We start from the raw sequence: 23,892 nt of genomic DNA, 5'->3' as shown, positions 1-23,892 counted from the left end.
ATCAGGCAATCCCTGTCTGTGACATCACATCCGGTGACCTTTGCATTTACTAGAAAACAAGTTAAATTTCACGATCTTAATTTTCTTCTGTCTCTCGTCATACTAAACGGAAAATGATACATAGAACACTTGTAGAATGAGAAATTCTCCCTCTTTCGCCAGGTCTTACACAGAAGAGTTCTGTAATCTTTCTTCTGACCGAAAAAGCTATATTTTATGTAGGAGTTGGACAAAGCGCGCCATGTTTGTTTTTCGTACGTGTAACACGATCTAACACCGTCTTTTTGCGGGTTTGTGCAAAACTTATTGAACCATAACACTTGAAATTTGCACTCATGAATGTTTATAAATCATGTATTTTATTCTGCTATTTTCATGACATGACACGTTTGAATAAACGTAATAGTGCCATTTCAATAAGACCTGTCATGACATCGAAAATATGATTTGTTTACGACGAACGTTTTCGATTATTTTGTTTTCAGAATTAATTTCTAATTTGTCGTCGCGCGGATATTTTCCGATACAAATATACGAAATTAAAGTCAGATACTTATGAAATATCAGTAGTAAGAATATTGAAATCGGTTTGCGATAATTGGACAATCTATACGGCTCCTAATATACGCATCCGTCTGTCAATCGAGCAGTTCAGTTAAATTCAATAAAATTTACTTTATTTATGTTTGTCTTGGAATTAATATCTGTACGTTTACAATTATCAGGATATTTTTTCATAATAAAGTTTATATTTGTATCTAGTATTAATGAGCTGAATATGTTTTCAGTTGTTCCTTATTTAATGACACACCGACTGTTTGAAATCACCCACCCTCTTATCAGCGCCTTATGCTGAAATTAATTCAGCAGGCTAAAGGTTAATACATCAATAGCATACACATACAAAACGTTTAAACAGCAATTAACAGCATAAGCATTCAGATCCGATTTCAGATTGAGACAGCGCTTCCATGGTTTGGGGGTGATCATATGAACAAAGAAAATACAAAGTTTTTTTCTTTTAAACAAAAAATTATTCATGTTGCTTTTCTACACATTTTCGAAAAAACGTATCTTGTTTAAACCTCCACACATATGTGGTGATAATACATTAATAATAAAACGAATATATTTTTGTTTACCTATTTCCAAGTTTTACGACGAATTCCTTTCATTTTCGATGGCATTTCCACTTTATATTTTGCCATTTCATTTTTTTCAAAGTAATACCACTGGTGTATGTAAGAAACACATTGGAATAATTAGATTATTTAGAAATCGAAATGTTTGCTGAAATCTTCTGAAAAATTGACTATTAAGTATACTATTTTGCATCAATTTGATAGATGTTCTAACTGTCCATAGAAGGTGTGATATAATACAAATAATGTCAAGTCGCAATGCTTCTGCAACTTACTTAATGGGAGTATACTCACTCTGAGAACCTTGTAGTCAGTTCGCCACTCTTGTGACTGTCAAACCAGGGAATGTCTTGTTTCATCACTGATCGATAGAAGAGGATCCTGATTTGTCGAATCTGACGTTCAGAAGTCCATGACCACATGGCCACTGCGAGGTAACCCATAACCAAAGCCAGCAGGCCAATTATAGTAAACGCGATGGCGATTCCCGAGGTTTGTTCATATAAATTTGCATACGGATTCGTCACATTTGTGCCAGTTACGCTGAAAACAGTCCACATAAAACATTTAGTGACATATATTTCAGTATGAAGATGATGGCAACTTTTTTCAAAAACTGACGGCCATGTTTTCTTTTTCTTTATGTGTGTATGTGTGTGACCTTTGTGTGACCTAATCGATTCTTGACTGTTGAACCCATAAGCACCAATGATGAGTGAAAAAAAGGGTATAGTGAATAATGTATCGATAGGTCCATGTTCACCAGTAAAGTGTTATACACTTAGTTACAGGACTACAATATGCGTTTACGTCTATTAAACATTTTAGTAACCAGTGCAGTTAGAGGTTTAATTAACTTAGCATTACTATGTGTGAATGCGGCCTGGTCGGTAGGCGACAAGAGAGAAAAAAAGGTATTAATATTTCGTACATTTTCCCATAAGTTATATCGTAAGTCCGAATGTAACGGACAGCTAATCGAAAGTGGACTTCGTCCTCAATCGTACCGCAGTCACAAAATTTATAAATTCTATCCTCTAAGTATGGAATCCGAGTAGGGACATTGTCGCGTTGTCGCCCTCTCAAAAACAAGCAAAATGAGGCAAAAGTTAACCAAAGCGCGACAATGCGACATTTCGCCCATTTGTCGCATTGTCGCGATGTCGCGATGTCGCGTGTCGCGTTTTGAATATATTAACATTCTCTGTTCCTCCAAAGTGCGACACGCGACATAGCTACACTTTTCAAAGTCAAAATATGTCGCGTTGTCGCATTGTCGGCCTATCCAAGATATGTAAGAATTCATTAAAACGCGACACGCGACAATGCGACAAGGCGACAAGGCGACATTTCATCAAAATGTCGCGATGTCGCATTGTCGCGTGTCGCGCTTTATTAAAATATTGACCATAATATGCATTTAACAAATGGACTAAAACGTGACACGCGACAATGCGACAAAATGTATGTCGCTTTGTCGCTTTGTCGCATTGTCGCCCTTTTCCGTTACCGGTGCGCATGTGTAGAAAGTCAACTAATCTACGCATGCACAGAAAATGTTATACTCTATTTTAGACTTCACTGGTCTTTCGTTACCTCCAATGGTTTTCAAAAGGAAGTAGTGATCGAAATGGCCATGGGCCTTCTCTTCGTGAACTTAATGCAAATCTTTCTTTGTTGCTTGATTGTTTTACATATTGCAAATGTATTTAGCCAGTCAAGTGTGTTCTAGCAGCAAAACGAATTATTGAAAGATTTGCATTAAGTTCAAGAAGAGAAGGCCCATGGCCATTTCGAGCACTACTTCCGTTTGAAAACCATTGGAGGTAACGAAAGACCAGTGAAGTCTTAAATAGAGTATAACATTGTCTGTGCATGCATACATTAATTGACTTTCTACACATGCGCACCGGTAACGGAAAAGGGCGACAACGAGACGATGCGACAAAGCGACATATATTTTGTCGCATTGTCGCGTGTCGCGTTTTAGTAAATGTTTAGTTTTTTCTTTACACATCTTAGATAGGCCGACAATGCGACAATGCGACATATTTTGACCTTGAAAAGTGTAGCTATGTCGCGGATGAACAGACACAATGTTATTTAAAACGCGACACGCGACATCGCGACAATGCGACAAATGTGCGAAATGTCGCGTTGTCGCATTGTCGCATTGTCACGTTTTGGTTAAATTGTGCCTCCTTTTGCTTGTTTTTGAGGTTTTTTTAAAGCTACCGACCTCTATTTCAAGAGGTAAGGTGCCGCAGCGTAGTTTACAGAGGATACTACGGTGAGATCTAGGCAGAATATCAGTGACATATGGTTCGGCTGTTAATAATTTAGCCCCCTTTCCTTTGGAGATGCATTCTCCCCTTCCGGACCAGGTATGTGATCTTGGGGTTGACCATTGAGGTCAGTAGTATCTTCTAGTTGTGTGAGCGAATCAATGTTCATTTCTAGGTATAGCAGGGGTTCAATTTTTTTTAAAGTCACTTGCCACAGGGGACAAGTACCTATACCTGAACAATTTGCCTTTTGTAGCAAACATGGGTTGGTGAAGACCTATTCTATCCCGGATCTGCACGGGCACCTTATTAAATGGCAATGTATTTATATGTATGAAAACTCACTTGTTTGAACTGCTGCCGCCTACAAAGAGACTGATGACTCTTCCATAGAAAAGGAGATTTACAGGGAGTAAAGTGCCGGACACAACTGCCGTCAACGTTCCCACAAACATCAACAACGCGTCCTTTTTGTCCGCGAAGCGGAACTGAAGTCAATAAGAAGACATTGTGACCAAATTGGCATACAGTCAACTGAATATTACGTAGACAGACAGATCGTCTTTAGGCTTACATTATTACATTGTGTTACATCTTTAACATGTGTCATTAGGCTTACATTATTACATAGTATATGTAACATGTGTCATTTGGGGTTAATTATATTCTGAACTGAAATCTCGACACATGTTGACAAAAGAGGCTTTGTGTCACTGTCATTATAAGGCTACACTTTGGATTGGAACCGTAGACATTAAGGCTACAATCCTGTTCCATAATAAACATAACACGTTATTGTTACATTTGTGTCGACCACTTGCTTTCCAGTTTTGGGACACTGATGGTATATTTGAAAACTTTCAGTGGTCAAGGCATCTGTGTTTATACGGGTAATAAAACGTATTGTTCAGCTGCTAGAAGAATATTCTTCAGAAACGTATGTCCAGTATGAATGCTCAACATTGTCTACAAAACCTGAAACGTTTACATCAAAATTGCATGTTCTAAGTATGTACAGTTTCAAGATATTCCAAAACTCGGTCACACATATACTGGTGTCAAAGACATGCATTATACTCTTAGGTTCAGTTTACTGTCCTTTCGCCACCCCTCTTCAAACACTCGTTTTGGATCTTTTCTGATTTATCATTCCAAATGTATTAATACAACATTTTCTCTATGTCAGTAATAAAGGGTTTAGGAGGATAGGGTAAACCCGAGAATACATGTACCAAGCCACAGACACCAAAAGTTTTAAACAATAATTTTACCAAATATTTTTGAAAGTATTTTTCACCAGCTTTAAATTATATACAGATTTGTCTTTTAAACCTTGTACCGAGAAAAAAACATAGACCTACATATTGGAACCAAACATTAACTCACCAACTTGAGAAAAGTGACTTTCTTATCCTCATCACTGTCCTTTGAAGACAGTGCATTATCCTGTGTATGTAGATTTCCGTTACTAGGTGCCGCCTTGTCGGCGTCACTAGGGATGACTTGCACTGCAGCAACACCGTTAGACTCGTTGCCGTTGTGATTAAACGAGCGTAGTTGTGGTTCTTGGGATTTAGAATTGAACGGCATGGTGTTTATTCTCGATCAACTCAGTAAATGCCAGATTGGTAATAACTTTCATCCAGACTAGAATAGGTAAATTAGCTTCATTTGATGATTACATGATTGTGTCCTGTCCATTGTTTTTGATACCTGAAAACAGATACATGTATGCATGTGGAATAACGAGTGATAGTCATGGTGAAACAGTATGGTGGGAATTCATCAATACAAAGAAATGCTTCATAGTGTCAAAATATGTCATTACAAGCCATGCAAATCACGGAAAATGCCCCAATGGAATCGAATAGTCAGACTCATGACTTAGTTCAATCTGTCAAAATGAAACAGGGAGTTTCTGGGTAAGCCTGTAAATGCAGCACGTAAGTATGATACACACCTACTTGTTTATAGTCTGGCAGAAAATGTCTGAGGGCGGTGTTTGCTAACTTTACTTTAAAACTATTAGTGCTATCCGTTTCCGACTTGGTATGAGGCTTTATAATTCTTCTACCATTGAGGATTTTAATTGTCATAATTTATCACTCGATAATTAGAAAGTTGTCCATAAGAGCTGTCATTATTTCAAGTCACAATAACACCTCACATGTCAAGGGTGTTGAGCTACTTACCGGAACAGCGACCCGGTCATTCAAACAGGAAGGTCACATGTCAGATCCTTACATTATGCTCGGCGGATCATGTCACGTGACTTCAAACAGGTGCATTTCACGAAGTGCACACACATCTACGCACAGAAAAATGTCCACATCTAATTTGTCGGCTGACGCAAAAGAGATCATTAGTAAAATATTATATTTTTTCAAACGAGAAAGTGAAAGGGGCAGTCCATTTGTAACTCCCGAAGAGTATTTCAAACGGACCCAGCATGCCTTGGATCTATCAAAGGGGGTGTTGAGTGGAATTATCCATGCATCGTCTACGGACATTCCAGGGATGATCTCAAAAGTTGGTAGGAAATTAAAACTGGATAGTTTTGATCAGGGACACAATTAGAAAACTAACACGTCAAAATGAGCATGTGTCGGCACGGCGATTGAAAGAAATCCTTGCTCAAGACCACCAGCTTGATGTCTCTCGCTATACTATTTGCAAATTGTTGCTGAAATTTGGTTACAAATATAAAAGTGTTCAGGGGATATAACTTGCCATGTGTAGACAGCATCACATCGTAAAATCAAGAATAAATTATCTGAAAAAAAACAGAAAAAGAAACGCGCTGTTGGTTACGAAGCGGTGTATCTAGACGAGACATGGGTAAACGCCTCTCATACAGCATCTGACTAATGGCTGCATCCCCACAGACAGGAGCCCTAGCGGAAACTACCAGATGGTAGAGGACAGAGACTTATAATTCTGCACGCTGGCTCACACAAAGGATTTCTGCCTGGGTGTGATTTAGTATTAAAATCTAAGTCCACCGACGGAGGAGACTACCATACAGAATTGAACGGGGCTGTTTTTACACAGCATGTAGAAGAACAACTGATCACAACCCTTCCAGAAAGGTCCTTGATAGTCATGGACAATACTCCATACCACAGTTGCCGTGGGTCCGACAATTGGTGTCCAACATCCAATTGTCGTAAAGCAGAGATCACTGAATGGCTTGACAGAAACAACATCGTAAGACCTGACAAAGCAACAAAATCAGTGTTGTATGAGCTTGTGTTACAGTACAAACCACCACCTTCCTATGCCATCGACAATATGTTGAAGAGCGGTGGTCACGAGGTTCTACGACTACCGCCATATCATTGCGATCTGAATCCGATTGAACTGACATGGGAGGATATCAAGGGGAAGGTATCACGCTTCAACACGACATTCAAGTTATCTGACGTTGACAAATCTGTTCACACGACAATGGGGGAGATTGATATCAGTCGGTGGAAACATGTATTGGCAGTTGAAAATGAGTACTAGAAACTAGATGGTATAAGAGAAGAGAACATCCCACCAATCTTAATACATCTTCAAGATGAATCAGATACTGACCTGTCCGAAGAAGAGATGCTTTGTGAATGAAACATCTTGAAAAAATCGAGGAAAACAAATAAGTGATCAACCCCCAAAATACAAATCAAAGACCCACTTCAGTAATGTGTACATGCATAGTTTCACAAAAAAATGATTAATGGACTGTGAATAATGCCTAGAAAATAAACATGTCCCCTAACGAGTACTACTTCCAAGCTCAAAATATTTTCATGGAAACTAAACAAATCAAAAGTCTCCGTTATTTACATGTTATTTACATGGCAATGGCAATTTGAAAGCATCATATAAATTATGTGACATAGTTGATGTTGAGATGACCCCTTCTGCCCTACACCGGTATTGACACTAATGCAAAAGTGCTTTAAGTCACGTGACATGACCAGCCGAGCATAATATAAGAGTTTGTGACATGTGACCTGCCTATTTGCATGACCGGGTCGCTGTTCCGGTAAGTAGCTCAACACCCTTGACATGTGAGGTGTTGCTGTGACTTGAAATAATGGCAACTTTTATAGACAGCGTTCTAATTATCGAGTGATAAATCATGACAATTAAAATCCTCAATGGTAGAAGAATTATAAAGCCTCATACCAAGTCGGAAACGGATAGCACTAACAGTTTTAAAGTAAAGTTACCAGTCCTCAGACATTTTCTGCAAGACTATAGATCGAGCAGGGTGGAAACGTTGTCTACACGAAATGTGGAGTTGCTCTTCCACCCTGTGGATCGCATACCGTGACTGCACTTTGACATTTTCACTCGTAACTGCGCAGGTATAGCCAGGTGATAACATAAGATGCTACGTTTTCCTCACAACAACACTCACAAACTCATGACGAAACAGATAAAGGATTTAAGTTAGCTTCATTAGGCCAACATGATCACATACATTTGTTGGAATCATTAAGTTGGGCCATTACATCGGAGGTCGACACATGAGGTTTCATGTATATAACATGTTGAATTTCTTCTTTAACATGAAATGCTTACAGTGTCACAGACTAGACGCCTACCATCCTTGAGAGGGAATATTAATTGTTACTGCAAGTGATGGATACACTCACGTTTACTCCGAAAAAAGTGGATAAACTTCACACTATATACACGGCTATGTATAGGTCCGATGGTATCCAGGTCACGTCATGGATAGTAGGATAGTACCTCGAGTCACACGTCTTGATACATCACACCTCGTACTGTATTATACATCTCTCTGTTGCTCCAGTCGGTGACCAGTCATCGTCAGATAACAATACCCAGATGAGACAAGGATGACGGCAATTGCGTTTTGTAACATCCACCCAGTAATAGCAAATAAAAGTGCCTGCGGTAGGCCGGTGTAAGCGGCCTTCATTGTCAGGATAGTCGACCAAGCGCACCGAGGCTTTTGATGTCAGCCAAGATATTTAGAATGAGAGTTCTAAAGGTCTATTGACCGACGTATTCAACGGGTCGGGTATCTTGCTGTTCAAGTCCCCCGGGACGTGGGACGGACACATGCCAATTTATCCGACGGGATATGTCAAAGACATGTCATCCTAAAGGTTTCTTCCTCTTTTATATCACATAAGCAATTTAACGTATACACACACACACACACACACACACACACGCACACGCACACGCACACGCACACACACATATATATGTGTGTGTATGTGTATATATATATACATAAGTGTGTGTATATATATATGTGTGTGTGTATGTGTGTATATATATACACATACACACATATATATATGTGTGTGTGTGTGTGCGTGTGTGTGTGTGTGTGTATACGTTAAATTGCTTATGTGATATAAAAGAGGAAGAAACCTTTAGGATGACATATCTTTGACATATTCCGTCGGATAAATTGGCACCTTCATGTTAAAGAAGAAATTCAACATGTTATATACCATGAAGCCTCATGTGTCGACCTCCGATGTAATGGCCCAACTTAATGACATATATATATACTTAGAATATTCTGCCTGGGGTATTCTAGTGGGATAGTCTAGTGGTTAAAGTGTTCCCCTATCTCGCCTAAGACCCGGGTTCGATTCCCCACATTGGTACAATATGTGGAGCCATTTCTTGTGTCCATCGCCGTGATATTGCTGGAATTATACACTTGATATACCGAACTGCCGAATTGTAAGATAAACAGTCAAGGACACAGGCTCATAGGCTGAAGGCAGTGACGGTTGTTCAGCTCACCGAAATGACTTAGCTATAACGGGCAGTTCGGTATATCAAGTGCATAATTCCAGCAATATCACGGTGATGGACACAAGAAATGGCTCCACATATTGTACCAATGTGGAGAATAGAACCCGGGTCTTAGGCGAGATAGGGGAACACTTTAACCACTAGACTATCCCACTAGAATACCCCAGGCATAATATTCTAAGTATTAACATGTACATTAAATTAATCATTGCTGGGGGCATATATTATGATCTTACTTTCATGATATGTTAATCGATGTTCATATATTTAAGTGCCTTGTTGAACTGTGCTGCATACCTTCATGCAGAAAGACACAACAAATTATATTGTACACATGTTACAATAAATTAACATAAATTCTCTTAAGTGGCCGAAACGTGTTAGGATACGAACACTACATGCACAAGCAATGTATTCCTATATATGTATACAACGGCAGGATGTTTTTCATGTAACAACACCAATACAAGTTAAAGTTATAACCTAATAACCCGCCTGTTTGATTTAACAAATTCATGAGTGATAACAAAGACATTATGACTTTATGAACTTCTTAACGCCATCATACCAAAGTTCATTCATAACACTATACCGCCATTTTGTCCATTGATCACCATCTCAGACTATCGTAGCATAAACAGAAGCATACTATTACTCACAGTGGGTCCACTAATGCTGTTCACAATCAGAGTGCGATGCCTGGAAGTGTTTTCCACTGATGTGTAATTTCGCCTATAGGCAAACGTTGTGTGGAGCTTGAAATGCAACCGGATTACACAATTGATCATGCTTCCAGCTGTGTGATCGTTCCAGTTTTTAACCCCAGCAGTGACCCAACAAGTTCAGCTTGGCTACACAACCATAACATCAATTCCACCTATTATTTACGCAAATGTAATTGGTTATAGCAGGATCTGTTACGAGTTCTGTACATATAACGGTGATGAAGGATGTCTCTTTCACCAATCCCAACATGAATAATACACAACATAAGAGAGGCAATGTGTATTATAGGGGTGGTGGGGTGGGGAGATCACGTGAGCGACAGAATAGGCCATCAGCAACCCACGCTTGCAATAAAAGACGACTATGCTTGTCGCAGAGGCAACTAACGGGACTGGATGGTCAGGCTCGCTGACTTGGCTGACACCATGTCATTGGTTCCCAATTGCGCAGGTCGATGGTCAAGCTGTTGATCACCGGATTGTCTGGTCCAGACTCGATTATTTACAGACCGCCGCCGGAATATTGCTGAGTCCGACGTGAAACTGAATTCACTCACTCACACATTTATTAATATATATCAATCTGTTCCAGCAGTTTAACATACTGTCACCGGAGGACAGTATATCAGCTACATCATCACACAGGTTTTGAATTTATTTTGAGGACACATACCTTATTAAACGATCTCTTCAGCTTGCGACTTCATTACCAGTCAACGATAAAGCCACAGCAAGTCTAAGTGCATAATCATATTCTAAATATACTCTTAAAACAGACACTTGACATAGGAGCAATTTGAATTTTAGGATAACATTTGCCACCAAAAAAAAATCCATATTGAATCCAACAAGAAACGTTCAACAAAGACGTAGCGTTACCCTCGTGTCTGTAGTGAAACGTTACAACTCACCCAACATGGAATGCACTTGCATCATGAAATGTTTTATAAACCTGCGCTGAAGGTTATGCTTATAGGTTTTAAAAACCGCATCAGTGTTGGTTTGCTGCTTCTGGAGTCGTCGGATATGATGGCTTGTCATTGCAGGTGTGTATTTTAATTAATAAAAGAATACATGTGCCTCATTAGTGGAAGAATCTGTTTTTCTACAGGACTGGTATAACAGCGTTTATGTGATATGCAGTCAACCTTAAATTTGTTTTGATAAGGGTGTAGGCGAAATGAGATGTGGGCGATATGACGTCAGACCTGCCTAGTTGGTCCAATTTATGGAACGCTTATAGTGATGGGGGCTGTTTGTTGTCGTGGAGGCTTAGTTGCAGTGTCGAGGTTGTTTTTGACTGGCGGTAGGCTTTGATATTTGGTGTGTTTTTAGTAATGTTTATTTAAGGGATTAACGAAAGGATTATCAACTTACCCAGTCGAAATTGCAGTGGTGAGCACATTTTATGTGATCAATATTTGGGAAGGCGACAGCATTCGCTAGAAGGCGAAAAGGAAATTCTCTCAATGTTCATACACACAAAGTCGCCTTAACGCGGATGAACCCTGCTGGCTGCCCATCAATATTCTTTATACCCTACATATTCTATCATGTAACATATGTCATATTTGGGATTACAATTTCTTAGTAAAGTACAAATTGTAGTACTTTTTGGTGGAGACCTATTCGGGGTTCAGACACGTACCCTCAGAGTCAGACAAAAAAGCACTAGAATTTGTACTTTACTGAGAAAGAGTAATCCCGAAAATAACATATGTTACATCTGAGCACTTTCTAAATGGCATTGTGTAATCATATACACTCGTGTCCATGTCTTCTCTACTGGCTTCCAATCAACCTTAATCCCCGTTTTCTTTGATTGGCATTCTGGAAGATGGGTAGATGAAGGGCGAGATCTATTTTATTGATATACAACTTCTTTATTCTGTATGAGAGGCGTTTCGTCGTAGGTTCCACTTGCAAGTGTTTGACATTAGAATCTATGTCGAAACGTAGCCTATACAGAATGAAGAAGTTGTATGTCTATAAAGATAGTCGTTGTGAACCATCGGTTCTATTAACCTCTTCTATTAAATAAATAACTAATTTTCTCCTCATCCCTTATCTATTGTCCAAACATTTCATGTGCATGTATATCACTCAACATTACGTATCCTTTGCATATTACATCCAATACATTAAGATATGAATACAACAAATACTAAATAATGTGCAGCACCATAGGAAAGCAAGCAGCCTTTTTATTGAACATCATTAATCATTTATCAAATCTGTGCGAATTTATTATAAAATAATGGGCACACTTTATTATAAAAGAAGTTATAAGTTTCATTTGGATTTCCATTTATGACAGAATATAGATTAGATCTATGAACATGAAAATACATGTGACATCTGATGTTGAAATTATTAGGACAAGTAAAGAAGCAATGTAGAGTATCCTCATAGGGTTGACCACAGGAGCAGAATGGATTAGCTGAAATGTGCCGTTCAAACATGCACGCATTAAAATCACAGCACCCAAGTCTGAGGCGTGAATGGATAATTTGGCAGTGGTTTTGGTGATTGTAATACATCTTTGAAATGACCTATAGTTTCAGTCTCATATATAATCTCAGGCAAATGGAATATACAAATTACTGCGACATCTCACATACACTTTTCAAAATAAACGGCAAAATGAAGTTCAAAGATTATATTTTCAATTTTGTACACATACGCAAACTCAAACATTTCTCAGGGTTGCACATTGTTTCGGGAATGTTTTAGAAGATCATCTTTGACCAAACACAACCAAAAATGATTTTGAACGGTTTTAGCAATCTGGATAGTCATAATGTGCGTGGATGTCATGCAGCACGAATATCAGGCACAATGGCTGTTTCTCACGTGCAAAGCACGAGTACAACATGTGAATGATCTCGCAATTTCATCCACGATCTTTGCACGTACTGTGCACGAAAATAGGACTTCTCAACGCTGCCGATCAGGAAATTGGACGATGGCAAGCTGGCGAATCAAAGAGTTGGGTGGCAAGGATCTTCAACGTTCATCCCAGCACAATAACTCGATTGTTTAATCGATTTCGTCAAACAAAGTCGACAAATGAACGTCAAAGATCAGGAAGAGCTACAGTCACCACACCATACCCTACTACCCGGGACACAACACAACAGCAGTTTAGAGCCCGAAGAACCGTATCCGAGAAGTACGAATACATGCCAAACGTCCAAAAGTTGCCCCCTCCTTGACACAACTACATCGATGTCGACGAGTGAGATGGTGTAACACGGTGCTGCCATGGAACCTTGGAAACTGGAGGCGCATATGGTTCAGCGACGTGATGGTAGAGGCCGTGTCTACAGACGACATCATGAAGGTTCTACTCCTAACTGCATCAGGTGGAGATTCGGTGAAGTGAATGTTATATTGTGGGGAACGATCACATACACCCGCCGATCGGAACTTGTGCAATTGTCCAAGGTCATCTGAAGGCCAACCGATACATAGACCAGATTCTCCGATCGCCACCTTGTTGACCATCAATGGCAGCTCTTCCAACACGACAACGCCACTCCCCACACAGCAGATGCCACCATGGACTACTTGGTCAATAACAACATCAGCACCCTCTTCTGGCCCTCCTGATCCCAGGATCTAAACCAAATCGAACACCTTTGGGATCAGATCGACAGACGGGTACGTCAACGTCGTAATCCACCACAGAATCTTCAACAGTTGTTCCATATGTTGCAGGAGGAATGGAGAAGGATTCCACAACAAAACATCCAACGACTGATTCCAGGAGGTGTCTGGCAGTGGCAGCAGCTGGAGGTGGTCATACGAGGTTCTGACTTCAACACCACCCGATGGACAGCAGTAATGACTGTGATGACTGTAATTCTCATGAAATATGGAAAAGATAGCCGTGCATGGCTCCACAAAATTTCATTCATGTATCTTTGTTTTCTGCTGATCTAGCAGAATAACACCAAAGTTTCATTAGTATTTGGGTTTTGCATTTCATTTTTATGAAGAGTGCATACTTGAAAATACAGAAAACAAGTAAGCAACACAAAATCAATATAAAATGACTTTCCATAAGTTACAGTGGAAAATTGCAAAATACTTTTTAGGGGCATGAAATATGTGTGGTTGAAATAAAAACTTTTCATACACTGGATAAGAATAAGAGAGAACGAGAGAGAAAGAGAATATCCAATAAACAGGAAAACGTATACCAGTGTTTCTGTAGAAATGTCGCCTACACAGAATACAAATGTTGAATACCCATGACATTGTCATAATTCTTCTTCTACCCAACGTCTAGAATGCTTGTTGAAGAAGCCTTCCTTAATCATTCTGTGTAATTGAGGGGAGTGAGATAGATTATGTCTCATCAGTAAACTACGGGAAACATCGCGTTCTAAAAACTAGATGACGTGTCCTTGACCTTTGTTGGACTGGGTCAAAATCTGTAACATACATCGTCGAAATACCAGACCCAAATCCCCACTGTGATGAGCCGGATATGCGAGAGTCCAGATTAGTGGGGTCAGGTGTAACGTCAGTATAGATTAACTGCGTCCGCACCCTGCCCCAGCTGTTATCAGTTCCATCGCATCGATTCTTGTGCACATGCTACTAAAATTCAGTCTACAATCGGGACGGTGGGGTTGTCCACCACTGGTTAAAGCTTTCGCTCGTCACGCCGAAGACCAGGATTCGATTCACCACATGGTAACAGTGCGGTGTAAAACAAAATCATCTGATTGTATCTACATCAGTTTAGGTTAGCAATGCACCAGAGATGGCTCAGGAGTGAGTAAAAGAGTGTTGGTTTGCTAAGGTTTGAACAATATACTAGCAATAGATGACAAAGGACACCACGAATAAAGAAGCAAGTATATCATAAAAGTGGCGGCTGCTTTTCCAAAACCATTTACCACTTGTAAATATAACAGTTGCATTTTCTGTTTGTTGTTTTGTCTACATATTTTTAAAAAATCAGATCGGAATGAGTGGGTTAAAAATTACGTCGGCAATATTTCAGCAATATTGTGACTAAAACATGTAATGCGACAACAATAGATACTATTAGAGCATAAAGCCGCTCAACAAAAGACAGTAAAATAACTTAAACGACTATTTGGGAAAATAAGATAAAAAACACGGGTTTACAGATCGCCAATCACTAAAGGTAGATTACCATTTTAGCTCGGGAATTTATTCGGATGGGTAACACGTTGAAAGACAGGCGACACGTCTCCAAGTGTTCCAGCAAATGCCTTTTAAACGTTGGTGTATCCCATCTGCGGGAAGGAGCTACGCGATATGCAAGTCATATTGATATTGAGGCTACTAACAATCACGTTGTGATCTCGCTTCGCCTAGACCTTTTCATCAGATAATTACTGCTTAGTGGCCCTTTTATGAATGAATTTACAGATGATAAGCAATAAATGTGAAGGCAATTTGAAAGCTATTGTCGTATGACAGAAGAGATAAATATGTAGGTTACAGGATGCATTCACCCGAGAAGGCCGATAAGATTCGTCCCAGATTTTGACTCATGAGGTATTTATGTTTCAAATGAACTTTACTACTGCATCGCTTCAGTACAACCCGCCTCATCTTACCGACTCCTCCCCTAGATGTGTTGTCAAGTGGAGAAACGACTAAGGCTAAATAGATATTCGTGTCGTGTCGCATGGTGCCAAATAGTTGTGAAGAGTAGCGGCCCCTGTTTGCCCCAGGAACCCCAGATTCACCGCGATGAGCTTTTCTTTCTCATCGAATCAGTATCGTAACTCATCAATGCAAGGACTGTTGATGTTAGAGACTGAGTGAGTACGTGAGTACGTGAGCACGTGAGTTAAGATTTAACATCAAATCAACAATATATCATCCATATCGTGACAAAAACAATTTACACAATAAACATTAAACCATTTTGAAGAATAAAACCTGTCCACAGTGGACAGTAAAAATACCAGGGTATCACAGATATGGCTCTAAAACTAGCATGGAAAACTAAAGTATTGTAATTAAGGCAGACAATACGATATAAAACACGGGCTATAGATCGCCAACAACTGAAGGTAGGACTGGATTTACACCATCCCTTCAGTTGGGACTAAACAGGTGGAACCTTCACAGTAATTAAATGAGAACTAAAAGTGGTAAATATATCCTTAAGTGTAATACACCTTCACAAGTATTAAAGTATTGTGTGTATATCTCGCATGGCCAATACGGCATCGTCGCATAATGACCTCTTCAAATCTGGACTGACAAATCAAGTAGGTGTAAATAACCTATAAAGATTTTTATTGCATGTAATTTATTGCCGTTTTCAAGACACCATTTATCTATTTTGTTTAAACACAACTGTAGTTGTCGTTCAATGTTACGCATATTTTTCGTACAAGAAATACTAAAATCATTCACAAATAATGATCCATCGATTGAGTTGGTTAAAATCTTTGATAAACTGTCAGTCTTGATTAATTAATAATTAATATTATTAAAGATGAGACACGGGGTGGTGTTTTTTAAATAGAGTGTTTTTTACAAATGTTTCTAAACGCACTAAGTGTTCGACAATACTTCTGTTTTTACGGAAACCACTTTGGATATCTGCTATATACATGTAGTTATTGGTTTCCAAGTACCAATTAAGTCGCTTATTTATCATTTATTCCATGGTTTTACAAGCTAGTTAGTGAAATCGGTCGATAATTGGAAGGATCCATGTGATCACGTCCAGGTTTCGGTATTGTACCACTATTGAAGTCACGCCATGAAGACGGAAATTCCCTGTTTGTCCAAATATCATCAAATATATGCAAGAGCGTCTCTAAACAGGATTCTAAACGAAAGTTGATAATGTATGTTATCGGCTCCTTTAGCAACATCGTGGACATTCAAATCTGATGACTCTGCACCCAAACTGAAACTATACTTTATAGTATATACCATAATTCAGTGATCAACAACAGCATGAACGTCAGTCTACACAAATTGGATACGATAGCATGTGTCAGTCTAGTCAGCGAGCCTGACCACCCTATCCTCAATCACCTCTTACAAGCATGGGGTACTGAAAACCAATTCTAACCCTGATCTTCACGGTTTGTCCATTAAGAATGATGACGAAGATAATCAAGACAGCACTTCATCACAGTAAGCAGCAAAAAACTGACATTTAGAAAGTAAAATCTACATTTTATAATATGTTTTAGTGTCTCTGAAAAACGTTAAGATTAAGTGGTTAGGAACGGTAATGAAATGTTCAGAAAAGTATCAGTTTGTTGACGAATGAAACACAAGTACGGTGAAAGGACTGTACATTGATGGGACCTCTCCCTTCAAAACAACAAAATGAATATGGAGAGAATATCCAGGGAGACTTCTTCGTATCACCACGCCATCTTTACTTTTTATACCACCAAAGTTAGTCACCGTAATCTGTCATGGATTGTATGGCATGAGACGTGCTTGTCCAACCTTTGCAGCAACATGTATTTGACAATAGTTTTAGGATAGTGTAAGAGGGAACGAATTCTCGCTATAGACTGTGGAAAGGAGATTTAGCAACAAAATCTTTATAATTTCTCCGAATGTGTGGCACTTACGACGATCATAGCGCTAACGTAAGTTAATGTTAATGTATGGCACTTACGACTGTCACAGCGCTAAGGTAAGTTAATGTTAATGTATGGCACTTACGACGATCATAGCGCTAAAGTAAGTTAATGTTAATATGTGGCACTTATGACTATCACAGCGCTAAGGTAAGTTAATGTTAATGTGTGGCACTTACGACGATCATAGTGCTAAGGTAAGTTAATGTTAATGTGTGGCACTTACGACGATCATAGCGCTAAGGTAAGTTAATGTTAATGTTTGGCACTTACGACGATCATAGCGCTAAAGTAAGTTAATGTTCATATGTGGCACTTATGACTATCACAGCGCTAAGAGAGATTAGAAAATCTAATGACAAGGCCTATAAAGGGTTCAAACCAGGGTTAAATGCAAGATTGGAGACCTTGAAAGTGTATGGTGTAAAGTTGTGGAATATATCATACACGCTGAGTCATGTATAAACAGCCACTAACAAACTGTGAATTAATACTGTTCTGTAAACATAGAGTCGAGTTAGTACTGCTATCCTCAGCTGGTAGTATTCGTAGCTGAATATCCTTTCCGATTTTCCTGGCATTTTGGAAACGATGACATATGTCAACCTAGTCGGCGAGCCTGGGCACCCGATCCTGTTAATCGCCACTTACCACAAGCATGGGTTACGGAAGATCAATTCTAACCCGGACCTTCACGAGTGAATCTGACTGAATAGCTGCAGTTAGTGCTGCTTGACTGAAACATTGAATGACAAGCAAGGCAGGCTCGTGAGTGAACCTTGAAAACAAGCTTATTGCACACATCTTAGAGGGTACGTAAGGCCCAAAGCAACGGCAACAAATGAATCTTAAATATTAAACTTTGTCCGATTAAGGGATAAATTCTTCAATCGCCTTTGAGCTGCCAAATCTTTGATCTGAATGATTAAGGGGAGATAACTCCTTTAGCTCCAAGCAGCTATAGACTCGGTAGGGCGTTACATCTTGTCGGTGTAATGGGCAAGGCAGGTAACTTAAATTCTTGCAAAAGGCGCATGGTTCCATATGGGATTGTCAAGGACAGAGTCAGTGTAATGTTAGCAAGGCAAATATCGCACCCACTCTCCCATTCGGTTTTGTTGTGTTATATATATCTGAGTATATGTTGGCATGGTCATATGGGATTAACATTGGCGAGATCCTTTGTGGATTCCTTTATTTCAGGTTGTGAGTCTACTTTGTCAGTGGCCATCTGACGTTCCATGACCACTGATTAAAGAGACAATGAATTGAAGGTGATCAACAATGAATTTCACAAATCTCATTGGTTGGACTGGTGAGATGTTATAATTTTCAGATATATCGTACATGGAAGATATCTTGAACTGATATTTTCGGTTCGATACAGTTCGAGTTGGCAGTATTCACTCGGAAGATGCTCGCAATACCAAGTTCTAGGTACAGGTTGGGTACGTGGCTGTTCTCCCCGCTCATATCATACTACCAGTGGGTGGGATTTGTGATAGCACTGTTGTCTTACAATGTGGTGGCCATCGGAGCCAGGGTGATGCATACTCGGTCCTGGTCGAGCGAAATGGGCGTCTGTGTGGTGGTCCTAACACTCATTTTCTCCTATTGCCATTGGCTGGGGAGTGCTTGCGGCTCTCCGAAGGGGTTGGGTGGTATGTTAGTGTTGTGATCAGGTGCTGTTGGATATACAAATTATATTCAGGAACAAACTAGGCCCATTACTCCCAAATCACCTCTTTGGTTTTCGGGAGTTAAGGTAATAGAAGCATGTCGTACGACGATAATTTATACGTAGTATCTTTATCAGCAACTACCCAATCTGGCAAGTTGTCAACACCAACATATACACTCAGTCCCGTCTGTAGCTAGTGCATTTATCATCAGCTCTACAATCCAACACGCAGTCAAAACTGGATTATTTCTTCAGTCCCGGTGAGTGCCGGTTCACACAGTTTCCACTGTAGTTAAATTTAACTGCACTCACCAACGACGGAAGTGATGGTGTCCATTCAGCTAGTAAAACAACTTTGCTCAGCATGGTGATCTGCCTTTAGTTGCTGGTGATCTTTAATCCGTTTTTGTAATTATGACGTTGTCAACAAATCAGATTTCTTCTGCAAACTAATAACAGTCATTTGATACACAGCCAATAGAAGTCGGGGCTGAGGTGTATGAATCTCCTGAATGGACATTTGCATATCAAAATAAAAATATAATAATCTCATATTAACGACTTACAATGCCGTTACAACGACTCTTCAACCTCGAAATGATGTCCGTATATTCTGTATATCACCGTATAAGGTATACAGCACCTTACACTAACCTAATTGTCCTTATATTCTATTCATAACCATACCATACACACAAGTCCATACACTAACCTAATTGTCCTTATATTCTATAGATCACCATACCAAGCACACAGCTCCATGCACTAACCTAATTGTCCTTATATTCTATAGATCACCATATCAAGTACACAACTCCATGCACTAACCTAATTGTCTTTATATCCTGTACATCTCCATAGCAAGTACACAGCTACATACACTAACGTAACTGTCCACCTAATTGTCCTTTATGTTTTACCCATCAACATATACCTATAGTACAGTCGGAAGAAAGCAACAACTTTGTTCACGTTTATCTCATCAATTTATGTAGCTGATACTGTAAAATACCTGTAAGTTCGGTGTAGCTACTGTTCCAGTGGTAGGGAGATAGGAAACGTGAAAAAAGGACTTTACTAGGGAGACAGTAGTGTAGAATGAACAATGCGACCTTATTTAAGAGACCATGGCTTTATGTAAATTAGTGTGCGATGATATTGTATTTCAATCGCGCTATCACTATGAAAAGAAACAGCTGGGAGGGGTCGTCTCAAAGGCAAAACAAGCACGGGTGAAGATGACGATGCTTGGGGTCGTGCTGCCGGATAGAGATATCAGCTAAGATATGATAATCTCATGGGAGAATTACGTAGGGAAGTACACGGCATATCCTAACATGTATAAAATATATAACAATATCCATTCCTGTTGATCTTCGGGTGGTCATGTCAACTATATATTTTGAGAGATTTAATATGATTATTTTTCCATGGTGTCATGTATCATACATACCATACATTTTGCATACCTTAACATAAATTTCACACTTGAAAAAAGACACATAATGTGTTAATCAAAAGGTAAGACGTATTCATCACACATGAAAAAGCACAAAATATCTTTGAGTTGACCCCTTGTGCCAGTAGGCAACATATGATTTTCATGCCAGGTGACTGGACGTTCCGGCGTCATACCTGGCTGGGCGACCTAATTGCTCTCCATAGTTTGGTCTGTTGTTTTTTGTTTATTGTTTTCTATGTTTTGCTCGGTTTTACTACTAAACATGCTTTTCTGGATGTGAGGTATTTAGACATATCTTATTTGCAGTAGATTTGACAGACACGGAGTAACAACCTAAAGCCACTTCCTACAATACTTTAGTCACAGTACCACATCACTTACCCAAGTATCCAAACTAGCCATTGTGATGTATAAAATGTAACGACATTTTCACGAAATTTAAAAGTCGTTATAACGAACTTATAAGTCGTTATTATCATGTATCATCCTTCATGGTCTACAACCTACATACATACCTACAAACCAAATGCAAATAATCCATTTTGGTTAAATGTTTAAATAACAACAACGGCGAGTTGAGTGCTGGGTAACATTGATAACACTTCTCTGTGAGGATCCGGGTAGAGCAGGTCTTCAGCATGTGGTCAGAACAAAAACTATTTCTTCAGCTTAAGATTACAAACATCGTGGTTAGGTCTTTAACGGTACGATGAATGCAGAGTTTGTGCTGCACACAATCATTCCATTTCCACTTAATAATGAGTCTTTGTGGACGGTCACAAATGTCGTGATTAGCTATAGGTCTTTAACTGTACGATGAATGCAGGGATTGTGCTGCACACAATCATTCATATTTCTCCTGATAATGAGTCTTTGTGGAGGGCAACAAATATCACGGTTACGTCTTTAACGGTACGATGAATGCAGACATTGTGCAACACAATCATTCATATTTCCACTTAAAGATCACATGCAACCAAAAACTCAAACATAATTAAAACACATTTATCACTTATTCATGACATATTATACATTGCTGCTTTTAAAGAACAAATAAACAAAATTATAAGCGTACAATCGCTATTCAAAAGTGCAATTTTTGTACTTGGGCTTACTTCCCCCGAAACGAAGCCCTCGGGAGTCATAGCGGGTGGATATGCACTCAAGTGTAACGACGGCTTCCGATTTTCTGTTTCATTTGCTGATATGCTGAGGGTTCATTGTATGTACAGAAAGATGATCTGTTTGATGGGCATTTTAGAAGTATAGCCAGTCACAAGAAAGTAAGATTCTTTATGGATAACAACTTCTTTTGTGTACTTGATGCGTCGTTTCAGTATGGATTCATATACTGTTGTCAAACAAAATCATATACACTAAAAGAAGTCGTTGTCCATGAAGAATGTATATAGAGATGTTGGGTTTGGAAAATATATGTTCTCTGAATTTGCGCTCGATCGAATCAAAAATCATGTCAGTAGAGATGGTAAACTACTGCGTGGCTGGAATCTGTCATTCGTCCAAGTACAATGCAGGACTTGAAACTGACAAGAGTTTGCACCAGTTTCCGTCAGATCCAGTCATCCGAAAAAACTGAATGTAGTTTGTTTGCAACCCACAGACATAAAAACATGTCATGTGTATCATACGTGCCTAATTACATAATGTGGCAGACACGGGACTCGGGTGCACGAGTCATAAATCAATTTATTTTCTTTATGTCGTATAGTCTGATAGGTGTTAAGTTCAAATTGCACGTGGTCAATGATGGAAGCTGTGTATTGCATGCTGTCTTTAGCAGACAGGCAGACAGACATATAGGTGTGAATAAACCAGACACTGATCTGTCGCTCTGACAGACTGCTTACCACAATCAACAAGTTTTTTACGTAACGAGTAGATTATTTACTTGTTTGTGTACACAACCAAGATTAGACTACTGCTCACGACCTCAGACTCTGGGCAGGCATACTCTTTCAAGCTCCGCGAACCTATTCACTGCGCATGCGTTATGGACACAGCGCAGCACAGCTGTTGGAACCAGTTGTCTCCACAGCGCCGGGGGGAATCTAGTGAAACGTTTGAACTCCGATTTCGCGGGCTTTTTGTTCATCGCGTTTTTTTCAACTTTATAGGTTGAATTGGCATTTTTTTATGATTTGTTTCGGTAAGTGCATACCAAAAGGTACCAGAATCTGCAAAGTTGTGTTTTACGTTGCATGCGACCTTTAATAATGAGTCTGTGTTGAGGGCCACAGATACCGTGGTTAGATCTTTAACGGTACGATAAAAACAGTGATTGTGCTACATACAATCATTCATAATTCCACTTAATGATGAGTCTCTGTGGATGGCCACATGCAACTGACTGCAACGTATGCCAGCAGTAGATACTGATTCAGGTTTGCATGCGCACTGAATATTGTTGGCCGACTAGATATTTGGAAATTCACTGCTTGTGTGATCCCCTTAAAAATATCGCTTTTCCAGTGAATATATGAATTTACTCATACAACAATGCCCTTGAATATACTCATGGAAACAAATAAACGAACACTTGAAAGTATATATGCTATAATGTTCTTTTCATTAATTATGCATAGCTTCATTACATGTTCATGTCCTGTACTGAACAACTGCATATACTGTAGCAGATGAAAAATGATCTCCAGATCACCTACTGTTTTAAATTTCATACAAGTGAATGCATTTATTAAGAGATTCTGCGTCTGGTCTGACAGAAATTAGTTGCCAGTGATGCGGAAGATACTATCTCTATTTTAGTGATCTTGGAGGGAATAGCAAACTCTAATTTAATACAAATGTACATAACGTATTGATTGTTCATATACCTGGGTGATCACATCAGTCAGTCATTCAACATTATATCAAGGCCAGTGACTGTGTGATAACCACATATTCCCTCAGGAAGCTCAGGCATTCAGAAGTGGAAATTTGAACAAAGTTGCCGTCAGGTGAATATCATTACCATTAAGGGTGTCTCTGTATCCCTGAATATTTACTCTGTTAATGCATGGAGCTGTGTTTTACTCTTTTACCTCTGAGTTTTGTCCTGCAATTCTATTTTGTTCTGGAATACTAATCCATGAAACATTGTTAATGTAGGAATACAATTGTCACTGCTGTAACAATTCGTTGTTTCTTGGTTTCACTGTTGGCTGGTTGCCTGG

The 23,892-nt window shown here is 39.3% G+C and overlaps 1 protein-coding gene across 1 annotated transcript in view; it reads right to left on the bottom strand.

Moving 5' to 3' along the window:
• LOC137256226 (ATP-dependent translocase ABCB1-like) overlaps positions 1–5,060 on the bottom strand; it is a 40,750-nt gene extending 35,690 nt beyond the window's left edge. Inside the window, exons 1-3 of the mRNA XM_067793949.1 lie at positions 4,814–5,060; positions 3,773–3,915; positions 1,437–1,685 (exon numbers count right to left, since the gene is read on the bottom strand). Coding sequence (XP_067650050.1) covers positions 1,437–1,685; positions 3,773–3,915; positions 4,814–5,017 — 596 coding nt within the window. The 5' untranslated portion in view covers positions 5,018–5,060. The remainder of the gene's footprint in view (positions 1–1,436; positions 1,686–3,772; positions 3,916–4,813) is intronic.
• Between the last annotated feature and the right edge of the window lie 18,832 nt (positions 5,061–23,892).

This window comes from Haliotis asinina, chromosome 11, assembly GCF_037392515.1.
Source record: "Haliotis asinina isolate JCU_RB_2024 chromosome 11, JCU_Hal_asi_v2, whole genome shotgun sequence".
NCBI classification, from domain to species: domain Eukaryota; kingdom Metazoa; phylum Mollusca; class Gastropoda; order Lepetellida; family Haliotidae; genus Haliotis; species Haliotis asinina.
This window is presented reverse-complemented; position numbering and strand designations above follow the sequence as displayed.